Source organism: Sciurus vulgaris (genome assembly GCF_902686455.1).
Source record: "Sciurus vulgaris genome assembly, chromosome: 6".
In the NCBI taxonomy this organism is placed as follows: Eukaryota; Metazoa; Chordata; class Mammalia; order Rodentia; family Sciuridae; genus Sciurus; species Sciurus vulgaris.
This window is the reverse complement of record NC_136466.1, coordinates 72,405,535-72,418,927: the sequence shown is the minus strand read 5'-3', so window position 1 is coordinate 72,418,927 and position 13,393 is coordinate 72,405,535. Positions and strand designations below refer to the sequence as shown.

The window sequence follows — 13,393 nt, the reverse complement described above, 5'->3', positions numbered from 1 at the left end:
GGAAGTAATAAAGTTTGGGTCACTCTGACTGCTCCCCAAAGCTCTGCAGGACCTCTTGGGATGGATGGTGTGGGCTGACAAACTTTGCCATTGCTACGGGTTTCCTGGTTATTTTGTCTTTATTTTTTTTCTTGCACCCATTCTCGTTCCTTGGGGTTAAGGTCATCTCTATTGACTTCTGTTAAATGTCCTAAAGCAGCACAGTTCAATAGAATATCAGTAATGAAAATGTTTTACATCTGTACTGTCCCATAGGGAGCTAATAGTTACATATGACTGTTCAGTACTTGAAATGTGACTTGTGTGCCTGAGGAATTGCCTTTTTTTTTTTTTTTTTTTTTACCCAGGGGCACTTTACCACTGAACCACATATCCAATCCTTTTTTAAAATTTGTTTTATTTTGAGAGATGGTCTCACTAAGTCGCTGAGAATGGCTTTGAACTCGAGATCCTCCTGCCTCACCTGCCCAAGTTGCCAGGATTATAGATGTGTGACATTGTACCTGGCCCTTTTTTAACTTTTTATTTTTAGAGGGGGTTTCACTAAGTTGCTGTGTTTGGCCTTGAACTTGCAATCCCTCTGTCTTAGCCTCCTGAGTTGCTGGTATTACAGGTGTGCACAAATGCACTCCAGGGCTTTTTAAATTTTAAAAAATTTTGCAGGGCATGGTGGCACATGCTTGTAATCCCAGCTGCTCAGGAAGCAGGAGGATCACAATTTCCAGATGAGCTTTGGCAACATAGAAAGACCCTGTCTCAAAAAATAAAAAGAGCTGAGGATGTAGCTCAGTGAGAGAACACCCCCCTTGGTTCAATACCCAGTACTGCAAAAATTTTAAAAAACATATTAGTTGCAATTTATACTTATTTTTGCATGCTTGGGATCAAACTTGGGGCCTTGTGCATACGAGGTAAGTGCTCTACAACTGAGCTACGTCCCCAGCCCAACAATTTAAATTTTCATAACCATAAGTGGTTAGTAGCTACAGTATAGGACAACTTGGGCCTAGAAGGTACTGTGTAGGTTTTGTGTGCAGCATAGAGCCTTTGCAGAATTTTGTCAACTGAATGTTCACTCATATCACCCTGGACAAAGCTGCACGTTCCTCTGGGACAGTGATCCCTGAATCTTCCCCATGAACTGTCCCTCCCTAGAATCTTTCATGAGGTACAGCTTGATGTCACTTGCCCGTGTTCACCTCCACCAACTGGACTACTCTTCATGTATTTGGGGCAAAACCCTGGAGAGCACTTAGGCTCTAGCAGCCAGTTCCCTGGGGATGAGGTTATGAGAAGGGAGAACCTTGGATCCCAGTCTACATCTGTGTACCAGCATGGACATGAGGGGTGGTCACCCTGGTCAGGGCCCACCACAGACTCCTACTCAATAAGTCACACTTATTGAGAGATGAGCTACACTGAGCTACACTTTCAGCCCTTTTTATTTTTTAAGACAGGGTCTTGCTAAATTGCTGAGGTTGGCCTTGAGCTTGGGATCCTCCTGCCTCAGTTGGGAATATAGGCATGTGTCACCTCACCCAACTGGGTCTTCAGATTTTTGCTGTCAATAAGTCAACAAGCACTCTTAGATTTCTGGCCAACTGGGGCTCAGTGAGACTCAGGATGACATGACATCACAAACAGCCTGTAATCCTGTCCCAGGAAAGGCTTTCTTTCTGCACATGCTTGTCATTCTGATTGATATTCAGGTTATCTATTACTATATAACGAACTACTCCTAAGTTACTATAAATCATATAAACATCATTTTGCTAGACCGGGCACAGTGGTACAAACCACTGTGACAAGTTCCAGATGAGCTTTGGCAGAAACTTGGGAGGCTTAGGCGGGAGGATTCCAAGTTCAAGCACAGCCTGGCCAACTTAGCGAGATCTTGTCTCAAAATAAAAATTTTAAAAAGGGCTTTGGATGTAGCTCAGAGGCAAAATGCTCTATCCCAAATAATACTAATACTAATACTAATACTAATACTAATACTAATATTAAAACTAACACTAATTTTGTTCATGAATCCACATCATGGGCAGGGCTCAAGGGTGCAAGCTGCTCTCTGCTCCATCCAGTGTCAGCTGGGATGATTTAACTGGGGTTCAGAAGTGCCATTTTCAAGATGGCTCACTCTTATGACTGGCAGGTTGGTACTGTTAGCTGGGTGCTCAGCTAGAACCGAGGACCATGGTCTTGGTTCTCTTCATGGGGTGCCTTAACTTTCTCATAGCATAATGGTTGGGTTAAAGAGAAAGTATCCAAAGTGACAAGAAACAGAAAGTTCCAGTGTCTTAAGGCCTGGGCCTAATAACCAACCAAGTGTAATTTTTGCTCTTTGTTCTTCCTTCCTTCTTTCTTTCCCTCCCCACCTTCATTTCTTCCTTTGCTGGGGATGGAACCCAGGGCCTCACATGTACTAGGCAAGTGCTTTACCACTGAGCTATATCCACGGTTCTCTACTGTAATCTTTTGGTCAAGAAGTCATGGAGTTAGGTTTGAAGGGACACCTACATCCCCTCACCCCCATCAATAGGAGTAGTGTCAAAGAATTTGGGCTGCTCTATCACAGATGGTATGTTACTCCCTTAAAGGTTCATATCAAATAATACCAAATTGAAGCTTAGTCTAGTGGAGGAGTCAGACAATATTTAAACACTCAAATCCCAAATGATGCCATCATTCAAATAAATGTTATACTTATGACAAATGCTAAGAAAGAAAGGAATGAGAGGGATTTCAAGGGAGATTTAGCCCTGTCTGAGCAAAACTTCTGTGGAAGGAAAAGCATCTGTAAGGAGTGATTTTCTAGCTTAAATCTGTAAAGATAACCAGGAGGCATTTAGCAAACGAGGTAGGGACAGGTGAATGGAAAAGGGTTCTAAAAAGAGAGGACAGTATTCACAAAGTCTCTGAGGTAAAAGGTGTTAGCAGAGGGTAGAAAGTAAAAGATTGTTATATTAGAAAACCAAATGATTTCTAGGGCAGTGAGTAGAGGCCAGAAACTTGGTGGAGCCTTGCCAATCATGGTAGGCTATTCCAAAGACTTTGATGATTTTCATCCTGCCGGCAAAATATTTACTTGAAATGTTTATTTTTTGGCACTGCAGATTGAACCCATTGGCACTTTGCCACTGAGCTACAATTCTAGCCCTTTTTATTTTTTAAGACAGGGTCTTGCTAAATTGCTGAGGTTGGCCTTGAGCTTGGGATCCTCCTGCCTCAGTTGGGAATATAGGCATGTGTCACCTCACCCAACTGGGTCTTCAGATTTTTGCTGTCAGCTGTTCCTTGGTTCCCCTCTGCATGGCTTCTCCATGTGGTTAGAATAGCATTTCCAGGGTAGTTGGATTTATATGGTGGTTTGCTTCCCACAAAGTGCAAAAATGGAAATGGCCAGTTTTGCCACATTCTATTGGTTGAAAATCAATGACCAGCCCAAATTTAGAATGGGGACTACACAAGGGCATGATGATATGTGGTCCATTGGGGAACGTCAATTTCAGTGTATCACACTGAATCCTCCTGGGATTCTGACTTTTGTACTTGGAGAATGGTGCTGTTCATGGGAATGGAAGCCCAGGGTATGGCTTCCATGTTCCTCCACTTAAAAAAATTCATCTCTGTATGTAGGAAGAGTGATTTCATTTCAAGTCTCTCTGAAGAGTTGCTCTGACTGATCCTTCAGATTGGATTAAGTCCCTGTTATGGGTTCCTTGATCCCCTCAGTCTTCCCTTTGACATCCACCCCCCTGAGAAGCATTGCCTAAAGCCCGACTTCTCCTAGCCAGGAGTCTCAGAGCCGAGTCTCACTTGTTCCTGACCCCTATCGCCAAAACGCAGACCACATGTCACACAGCAAGTTCTCAAACTTTGCTGAATTGAATCTCATGTCCATTTTTTTTCCCAAGGGAAAGAAACTATGACAATTTGAGTTTATGTAAGTACCATGCATTGCATTTTTAAACAAAGACTTTCCTAAATGTGGGGCACTGAGAAGACGATAGTAAGGAACTAGGACAACACCTGATTTTTCTGATGCTCAATTTTGCTTTGATCTGTAGATTGGCTATTGTTTTAATCAGTTTTTTTGCTGCTATGACTAAATGACCTGACCAGCACAACTGTAGAGGAGGGAAAGTATATTTGAGAGTCCACAGTTTCAAAGGTCTTAGTCCACAGAAGGCCAACTCCATTCCTCGGGACTTGAGGTAAGGCAGAACATCATGGCGGAAGACTGTGGCAGAGTAAAGCAGCTTGCATCATCAGGAAGCAGAGAGATTTCACTCTCCAGGTACAGAATATATACTCCATAGCCAAGCCCCAATTCCCACCTCCTCCAGTCACACCCTACCACTTCATTTAATCTCATCAGGGATTAATTCACTGATTTGGTTAAGACTCTTACAACCCAATTATTTCTCCTCTGAACTTTTCTGCATTGTCTCACGTGTGAGCTTTTGGGGGACGCTTCATACCCAAACTGTAACAGCTATGATATGCTGTAGCTGCTGAATAGAAAATATGGACTCCATGATGCTATCAACTCTATCTACTGGTAAACACAAATAATTCCACTGGGGATGGGTTAAGACTGAAGTAGAGGACAACTTCTGTAGCCTAAGATACTATAAGAAAGTCAAGCAAGTGCAGTGCCCAAGGATGCCACCGGCAGACGTCAAAGAACACAGGAAAAATAAAAAGTCATTCTTTTTACATAAAATCATTTAATGTCTTCTTTGTTAAAATACACTCAATCTAGATGTAGTAGATCAGATGAACAGATTTTTCAGGATTTGAACTCCACCAGGAGCTGATTTCATCTGTGTCATCCCTGACTCTGGTCACAGAACATTCATATCTATAAATCCGCACACTGAGTATGATGCAAATGATGTAATCAGTACCTAACACATGGATATATAATTACATAGTGGCCACTGCACAAGGTATCAACAAGTCGGCCTCAAAATATAAGATGTATAGAAACTTGGCTATCTCCAAAAATAATTAAGACACTAAGCTGACACCTTAATTAGTCCAAAATAAATGCAAATTGCTAGCTCCTGTGAGGAGCAGTGCATGCAGACTTGGACATGTGGCTAGCTGTAACAGAAAGCTTCTGGAATTCTAACATGCTTCCTCACAGTGTTGTCCTGAGTGTGAGGATGAAAATAAGGAGTACATAGTTTGGCCAGGCTGCTGAATTCCATGTTCTGGTGAGGTTTGGCGTTCACTGTAATTTCTAATGGTTTCCAGAAAGCATAGCGAAGTGTTACTTTCTTTTCTTTTTTTCTTTCTTTTTTTTTTTTTTTTTTGTACTGGGGATTGAATCCAAGAGCATTCTGCCTCTGAGCTACATCCACAGCCCTTTTTCAATTTTATTTTTTTGAGACAGAGTTTCATTAAGTTATCAAGGCTGCCCTTGAACTTATGATCTTCCTGTCTCAGCCTCCTGAGTCACAGGGATTACAGGTGTGCACCATTGCATCCAGTGCAATGTTATTTTCTCGCTGGTTACTTCTCTTAAGCTGTGAGGCCTGGAGCTGATCAAGGAAGCTTAAAAGTTTTCTGGGTTTCAGCAGATGAACCCCAGGGCTGCTGACCTGGGTACATGGGTTCCTTCAAGCTGCAAGTTTCTTTGTGATGAGGATTTTCATCCTCCCCTCAGTTCTCATCAAAGCAGTGCAGGAGAGCACTTTCATCTGAATGAGAGCTTCAGTTTCTGTGTGAGCCTCAAATCCTCTTCTTAGCTCCACTTCCAACACAAGTGTCCAATCGGCAGCAGCCCTCCAAGGAGTAGTCTTGAGCTGTGTGCCAAGTTCTGATGGCAAGAATAACCTTCCCAAAAGAGTTTATAATACTAGCAAAAAATCTTCCAAAGGACATAGGCAAGAAGAAAAAGCTTATTTTACCACCATGCAGCAACCCATCTAAATTACTGTCAAGGAAATTAGAGTTTAACAATATTCTTGGTAGTACCAAATAGATTCAACTATCTTTCAACCAAAAGCAAATACAGTTCCCTTGAGAAAAAACACATGTGGGTATTGTGGTCTAGCAGTAACAAATAAAACAGTAGCGCTAATGTTATAAAAACAATCAGTGTGGTATTTAATGGAGTTAGTACTGTCTTTATGCTAATATCATCACACATTAATTAATCACTACCATGAAATCCATAAAATGTTTGATAACACTATTCATGGACATCTTCCAGGGCAGGGTCCTTTGTCTTTTAACCTGTTACTGTTTTGCTGTGGTGGGTTTTTCTTTTTTCTTTTTCTTTTTTGCAATATTGAAAATTGAACCAGGGCCTCATGCATGCTAGACAAGCACTCTACCACTGAGCTACACTGGCAGCCCTTTTTATTTTGAGCCAGGATTTCACTAAATTGTCAAAATTGGCCTTGAATTTATGATCTGCCTGCCTCCCAAGTAACTGGGAGTGAAGGCATGTACCACCATACTCAGCTACGGCCCATTTTCTAGCAGAGGTGGAGGCTGAAGATTGGCTGGGATTATAGGTGGGCATAATTATGCCCAGATAGGGCTCATTTCCTAGCAGAGGTTGAGGAAAGCTTTGATTTTTGTGTGTACAGGAGTTTTCTATAAGATTGGCTTAGGGAACATTTTGTAGTGTAAATTCCCTGTCATTCAGAGGAGGTCGAGACCCAACAAAACCCAGAATAGACCTAGCTGGACAGCAAAATCTGGTTGTATCCAGAACTGTTTCCCACCCCTACAATTGAACATTTGTCCCTACTAGTCACCCCCAACCCCTTTTTTTGGTACCAGGGATTGAACCCAGGGCATTTAACTACTGAGCCACATCCGTAGTCCTTTTTATGTTTTATTTTAGACAGGGTCTCGCTAAGTTGCTGAGGCTAGCTTTGGACTTGCAATCCTCCTGCCTCAGCCTCCTAACACTCTAGGATTAGAGTGCCACCACACCTGGCCCAAAGCTCCTATTCTTTATCTAAGAACTCATCTCCTGGCCAGTGGAATGTACACATGTTGAACAGTGCGAGACACTCTTTAAATAGTGGCTATGAATCTGAATGGGGAAACTCTACTTTGGAACTCAGATTTAATGTAGACCCTCTTTTCAACAGGAACTTTTCTTCCAAACCCGGATAAGAATGTAGACTATGGTCACTTACTGGTCCTTTCAGTTTCAGAGGCTCATGATAATCTGGGCAGTTCAATCCAGGTCACTCATTTCCACAGGAAAACCTAGAACCACACCTAAGCCTAGGCAATGACTTATTTCTTCCTTGTCACCAGTGGGAAGGGCTGCCTTTTAAGGGAACTCTTATTTTGTGTACAGAATTTATTCATGTAGGGTCCTGCTTCCAACAGAACAACCGGGATGCAGGTGTGCCATAGAAAGGACACAGGGCTAGGCTGTGGGTGACAGAGGCATCCTTGGAAAAGATGCTGCTTTGCCAACCTGGCTGGAATCACCTGAGAAATGAGGAATCACTCTCACATTTCCTACTTGATAATCAGCCTAACGACCAGTCTGCCATTACCAGTTGTATGGCCCAGGTCAACCATCCTCTCTGGGCAAGGTTCTCATTCATAAAAGCAGAGATAATACACCTCCTTCACAGAGTTGTGAGGAGGCTTCAGTAAAAAAATATATGTGAGAGCCTCTGTTTCATGGCAGGCACTCAATAAATGTTGAATAAATGAAAAAGCATCTCATACTATAAACTATAGGGTCAAAAAAAATGGCTGCTGGGGACAATGCTAGCCCCTGATGGACACAGAGGGAATCTTCCCCTTCCATCTCTAGTCATGAGTCATAGCCTTGCTGGAATACCTCCTCTTGGGTCTGACCACTGTACCTCTGTGGGATGTAGGGACTTGGCTCAAAAGTGCTGATACCGAATGATGATACAAAGGGGAAATGACAAAAAGAACATACTCTGGTTCTGTGAAATACTTGGGAATATGCACTGAGTAGCTGAAACTTTGTCTTGCATTTTATCTTCTCCCTCAGCCCTGCTTCCTCCTGCTGAGTTGTCCACAGAACTGTTTCACAGCTCAATAGTTTCTAATTTCTGGACCCTCTACAGGGGGGAGGAGTAAGGAAAATAAAATAACCTCAAATTGGTCAGTTTGCTAATGCTCCTGACTGAACAGAGACTGGGATAATAGAAAACTATTGGCTAAATAGTTTAAATGTCTCCATATTCCCCTTAGAAAATGGAAGGTTGAGCAGGAACAAGTTCCAAGAGCTGAGTCTTGGGGGAGATGATGACTCTAATGCAAGGAGAGGTATAATTCTTCATAGACATTATAAGTAATATTAAGCTGCTTTGGATAAGCCTGGAATACCCAGGTATTGAAAAAGATCACTGAAGAAGGGAAGAAGGAAGAAAAGGTGGATCTGTTCTGGGATGCCCTGAACTACAATCACAGAGGCAGGGTAGCCTGGTTGCAAGGGGGCTCAGTGAAATGCTTTGCCATTCATGTCACCTAGTTGAGCCGCTCCCTGGGAAGGATTCTGTGATGATAAGTCTGGCTCCATGCTCAAGCTCTTTCAACTCTGCTCAACAAACAAAGTTAGCAAGTAGTAAAATGTTGGTCATTTCCTAATTTTGTATTATAAAACGGAATTAGGAACATAAATAGTAACAAGTAACAAAACCCCAACCCTGTGCAGGACCATCATTCTTTCAACCACCTCTGCGGAGGCCAATCAGTTTGGAAAGTTTTTCACAGTTTTCAAGTTTCAGTGATTCCGCTTTCTGTTTCAATCGTTCATCTCTGTATAATCCTGCCAAATTTGTCAACTCCGACTCTGAAAGATAAAAAAAAGTAACCAATTCATCAAGAGTTGAGCTAGTTGCATTTCCACATTTCTAGAATCAAAGTGCCTTTTATTTAATGTTCTTCCTTTCCTTTAAATTTAAGCAACAGCTCTTTTAATTTAAAAAAATTTGTTCTAATTTGTCATACATGACAGTAGAATGCATTTATACATTTTGATAGATCATACATAAATGGAGTGTAATCTCTCACAGTGGCTCTTCCTGTAAGTTGCCTGAGGTGATCTGTGAAAATTATTCTCTACTCTGTTGACCTGGAAAACCCCACAAAATCATGAAAATCAAAAGGTTTAAATCTTCATATTCACTTTAAGATTACCCATGAAACTGCATAGGCCATCAAGGGTATGCATAACTGAAGAGACACCAAGAACCTGAAAGATGTCACTTTAAAGAAACAATGTGTGCCATTCTGGAGTTACAACGGTAGTATTGGGAGGTATGCCCAGGCTAAAGAATGGGGATGGACACAGGGTCAGTGGCCCAAAATGAGTGCTGAATTTTTGTTGTACTTGCTTAAAAATGCAGAGTTGCTGGGCAAGGTGGTGCATACCTGTGATCCCAAAGGGAGGCTGAGGCAGGAGGATCATGAGTTCAAACCCAGCCTCAGCAACTTAGTAAGGTCCTAAGCAACTCAGGAGACACTGTCTCTAAATAAAATACAAAAAAGGGCTGGAGATGTGTCTCCGTGGTTAAGTGCCCTGGATTCAATCCCCAGTACTAAAAAAAAAAAAAAAAAAAAAAAAAAAGGAAAAAAAAACAAAAACAAAAACACAGTCATGAACTCAAGGGTTCAGATGGAGATTCTCTGATCACTCAGTATGTCCAGATGAACAAAGCACCCAAGATACGCTACTGTACATACAGAGCTCATTGTCAGATTAACCCTGCCACACTGAGATAGATGATCCTCACTGAAAAGGAACAAATTGTTCCCAAACCAGAAGGAGGTTGCATGAAGACAAAGATATCCCAAATGAAACTGAAGAAACAAATACTTATGGCATGAGAATAAATTTAACAATTAAAATAAATGCAAATAAAAGTAAACAAAAATTTAAGCAACATTTACTCATTCAATCAAGAAACATGGATTAGCCCTATGCCAGGTGCTGAGGATTAAAGGACACCTGTGACCCTGCTGTCCTACAGCATCTGTGCTCTATTATAAAAGCACTGGACTTAGTTCTTATCAATAAAACATTTGGCACCAGACTTAGGAAATATGCACGTGTGCAGTAAGAGGAGACTGTCACCACCCTCCCACCAATGATATTCAGATGGCAGTTGGAGAGACTGGAGTCCAATCGCCTATTCCTGTCATCTGAAACAAAGACAGCTGCTTCATTCTTTCCCTGGCCTTGCTGGATCATAACTCACATGACACAGGGCCTATCTCTGTTGGTGAAGTGTCTACAGAAGGCCAGGCTGCTAGTGGCTTTCTTCACTCCCTCTCTACATGTGGGGTCCCCAACTTAAAGGCCAAAGGCAACTGGGCTTTTTTAAAAGTGAAATCATAGTGCCCAGCTAGCTCAGTCAATAGAGAATGAGACTCTTAAAAGTGAAATCATCTGGATCTGGTGACCTTTGTCTCCTTGACTAAATGAATTTCATTTTCTCTTCATGGTAGAGAAGGTCGTTCTATTTTTAACTAGAATATAATCTCTGCTGTGTTTCCTGACCCCATGGTGGTTTGGCTGTCTCAACTTTTTATTCTTTTGTGAGGCTTCAGAAATGTTCTAAGCGAGGAAGGCCTGAAAAGCACCTTCAGAGGCGTACTGAACAGGACATATTAACAGGAGGGCATGCCTGGATAGCTGCATGGCTTCTGAGAGCCTCCAACAGCAGGCAGCTATTCCATATTTAAAGAACCACACTTGTGAAAATCATTTTGAAATATGCCTAATCGTTCTTAATTATTTTGCTGATAGATTTTGCTTTTCTTGGTGGAACGAGAGGCACCTGTCTGATTAATCAGCAAACTGCCTTGAAATAGGAATTAATATTTAGCCAGAAGAAACAATGGGCATTGCTTTCTGAATAAGTTTCTATCAAAACAACACACTCTCTGGCATTTCTGTTCACAATAGTTCTATTTACACCGCATAGCACCCAAAATGCGATTAAGTGGAGGACTCCAGGGTGAGGGATGGATACGCATGAAAACCCTCCCTCTATAATGGGGCTGCAGAGCCTGGGCTCTAGCCCAGCAGTGACTTGGCAAGCAGTGAGTCCCCCAGGCTCCAGGACAATATGCTCTCACCCCTCTGCAGCGCTTGCAGGCCAGAGCTTGCCTTGGCAGAGTCAGCCTTGCAGGTGATGGTGCTTCATAGAGGATCATGTGCAGCACCCAAATGAAAATCCTCTGCTCTTGTGTCCTGCCCAGAACTCAGCACTATTCTCCAGCTTCTCTGGCATGTGAGAAACCTAATCAGGAATCAGGAATCCTCCATGAAATTGGTCTATGCTTTTGGTCCTGTAGATTCACAGTTATACCAGTATATGGAATAGATTCTGTAGTTTTGCTTTTCATGGACACAATATCCTTAGGTTTTTTTTGTTTGTTTGTTTGTTTGTTTACTGACCATTTTGAAATGCTTCATTCCCTGAACTCTCATTCCAGAAAACACTAAAGGCTATTGATTTCTAATATTTTCCATATTGGAGAATACTGTTAACAAGCTGATGAACGATAACTGCACATGTGTAAATGCTTTTCTCAAAATATCACATTGCTTTTTAAAAAACTATGGAAATCAGGTCAGAGACTCTGATTCAAAGTATGACCTTGCATAAGGTCAGCATTTCAAGGAGCTGTCCCATACCCTCTACCATGCTCTGAGAAACCTCTCCAAACTACAGGTGAATACTTTCACCCTTAAATGTGAAAAGGGTCAACTCAAAGAATATGTTATTTTGACAAGTTCTGTTAATACTATACTCAGTAACTTTTAAGTAACTGAAAAAAATCTTTGGGAGGAGAGGATCAAGAGAACATCTTTTCTTAACAAAATGTTCTTTGCCCCTAATGCCAATATAACAGATGGACAGAGCACTGAGCCTTGAAGGTAAACTGACTCTGGCAAATTGCCAAGCAAAGCAAATCCCAGAGCCTCTCCCAAGTACAGTCTGTGCAAGAGCCCAGATTGGAGTCTGACAGCTGGAAGGCACCAACAAATCCCAACTACCCTCAGAATCCAGCCCCATGAGACAGTGCTGCCACCAGTCTACAGGGAAAGGCCATGCAAAACCTGAACTCCACCAGGAATCAGACACTTATATGCTAGGCACTGCGCTGAGTTATAGCCCCACCATCTTCTAGAATCCATACCACCTCTCCAAGAGGAAGTTAATTCTATCCCCATTTCAAAGCCTCTGCTTCTACCCACTCTGTTACCCTGTTCAAGGGTATGTTAAGAAGTGCTCCTCTGTCAGGGCCAAGGTCTCAGTCAGTTCCACTAGGACTGTTACTTTTGTTCTGTGCAGCCCAGTGGCAGAGTCAACAGGGCAATCAGTGTTCCTAGTAAAGAACAACTCGTAAAAATTACCCCAGATTCTAAGTATTCTAAGGAAGTGTAGAGAACAGAAATAAGATTCAAAAAGACAATGGTTAACTTTGTTTTGATAAAAAGTTTCCATTTGTATTTTGCCAAGAGTGAACTCTGTTCTCAAGTGGGTTTATTTTTACAACCTCCAAGTGCTAAATTTAACCTTGTTGGCTGCATTTGCTGCTGGATTCAGAAGGCAGATGCTGCCTGTTCTCAAATGGCACTTGAGCAGTGTGGAGGCTCCATACAGCCATTGTACTTAAATGCCAGAAATAGATTTTTAAGGGGTGTGCTATTAACCCCTGCTCAGAATCTGTGAGTGCATGCATTACACTTACTCACTGGATTTTTACTTGTACCAAGATCTAAAACCAGGTCTCATATGGATGGAAACAAAAGCTTAGAAACCATCTTCACTGGAACTCCAGCACCTTTTTTTTTTTTTTTTTTTTCCTGGTGCTGGGGAGTGAACCTAGGGCCTTGTGCTCATGAGGCAAGCACTCTACCAACTGAGCTACATTCCCAGCCCAGTTCTAGCATCTTAATTTGACAGAAGACAGGTGTGTGTGTGTGTGTGTGTGTGTGTGTGTGTGTGTGTGTAGCAAGTGGAATATATGTGTGCTAACACATATGAAATAAAGATTTTTCCATCCGATTCTTTCATGGAGCAACATATCCAAAACCCTCCTAGTGCCCAGAACAATGGAGATTTTTACAAGAAATTCTATGGCTTTCATTTGTTTTGGATTCATCTTTATAAAGTCTTTTAGTCTCAGGCCTTTTTCTTGTTCCCCAAATTCTTCCTTTCTCTCTCCCTCTCCCTCCCTTTCTCTCTTTTTCTTTCTTATACCAGGGATAGAACCCAGGGGCACTTAACTACTGAGGTACACCCCCAGCGCTGATCCCCCTTTTTTTGGTTCTGGGGATTGAACTCAAGGACACTTGACCACTGAGTCATATCCCCAGCCCTATTTGTATTTTATTTAGAGACAAGGTCTC

General features: G+C 42.0%; 1 protein-coding gene across 2 annotated transcripts in view; it reads right to left on the bottom strand.

Moving 5' to 3' along the window:
* Positions 1 to 4,717: 4,717 nt before the first annotated feature.
* The window catches only part of DNAJC18 (DnaJ heat shock protein family (Hsp40) member C18), a 28,355-nt gene continuing 19,679 nt past the window's right edge, over positions 4,718 to 13,393 (bottom strand). For both annotated transcript variants that reach the window (XM_079143978.1, XM_079143979.1), the window contains exon 8: positions 4,718 to 8,818. In XM_079143978.1, the coding sequence (XP_079000104.1) occupies positions 8,694 to 8,818 (125 nt within the window). In that variant the 3' untranslated portion in view covers positions 4,718 to 8,693. The remainder of the gene's footprint in view (positions 8,819 to 13,393) is intronic.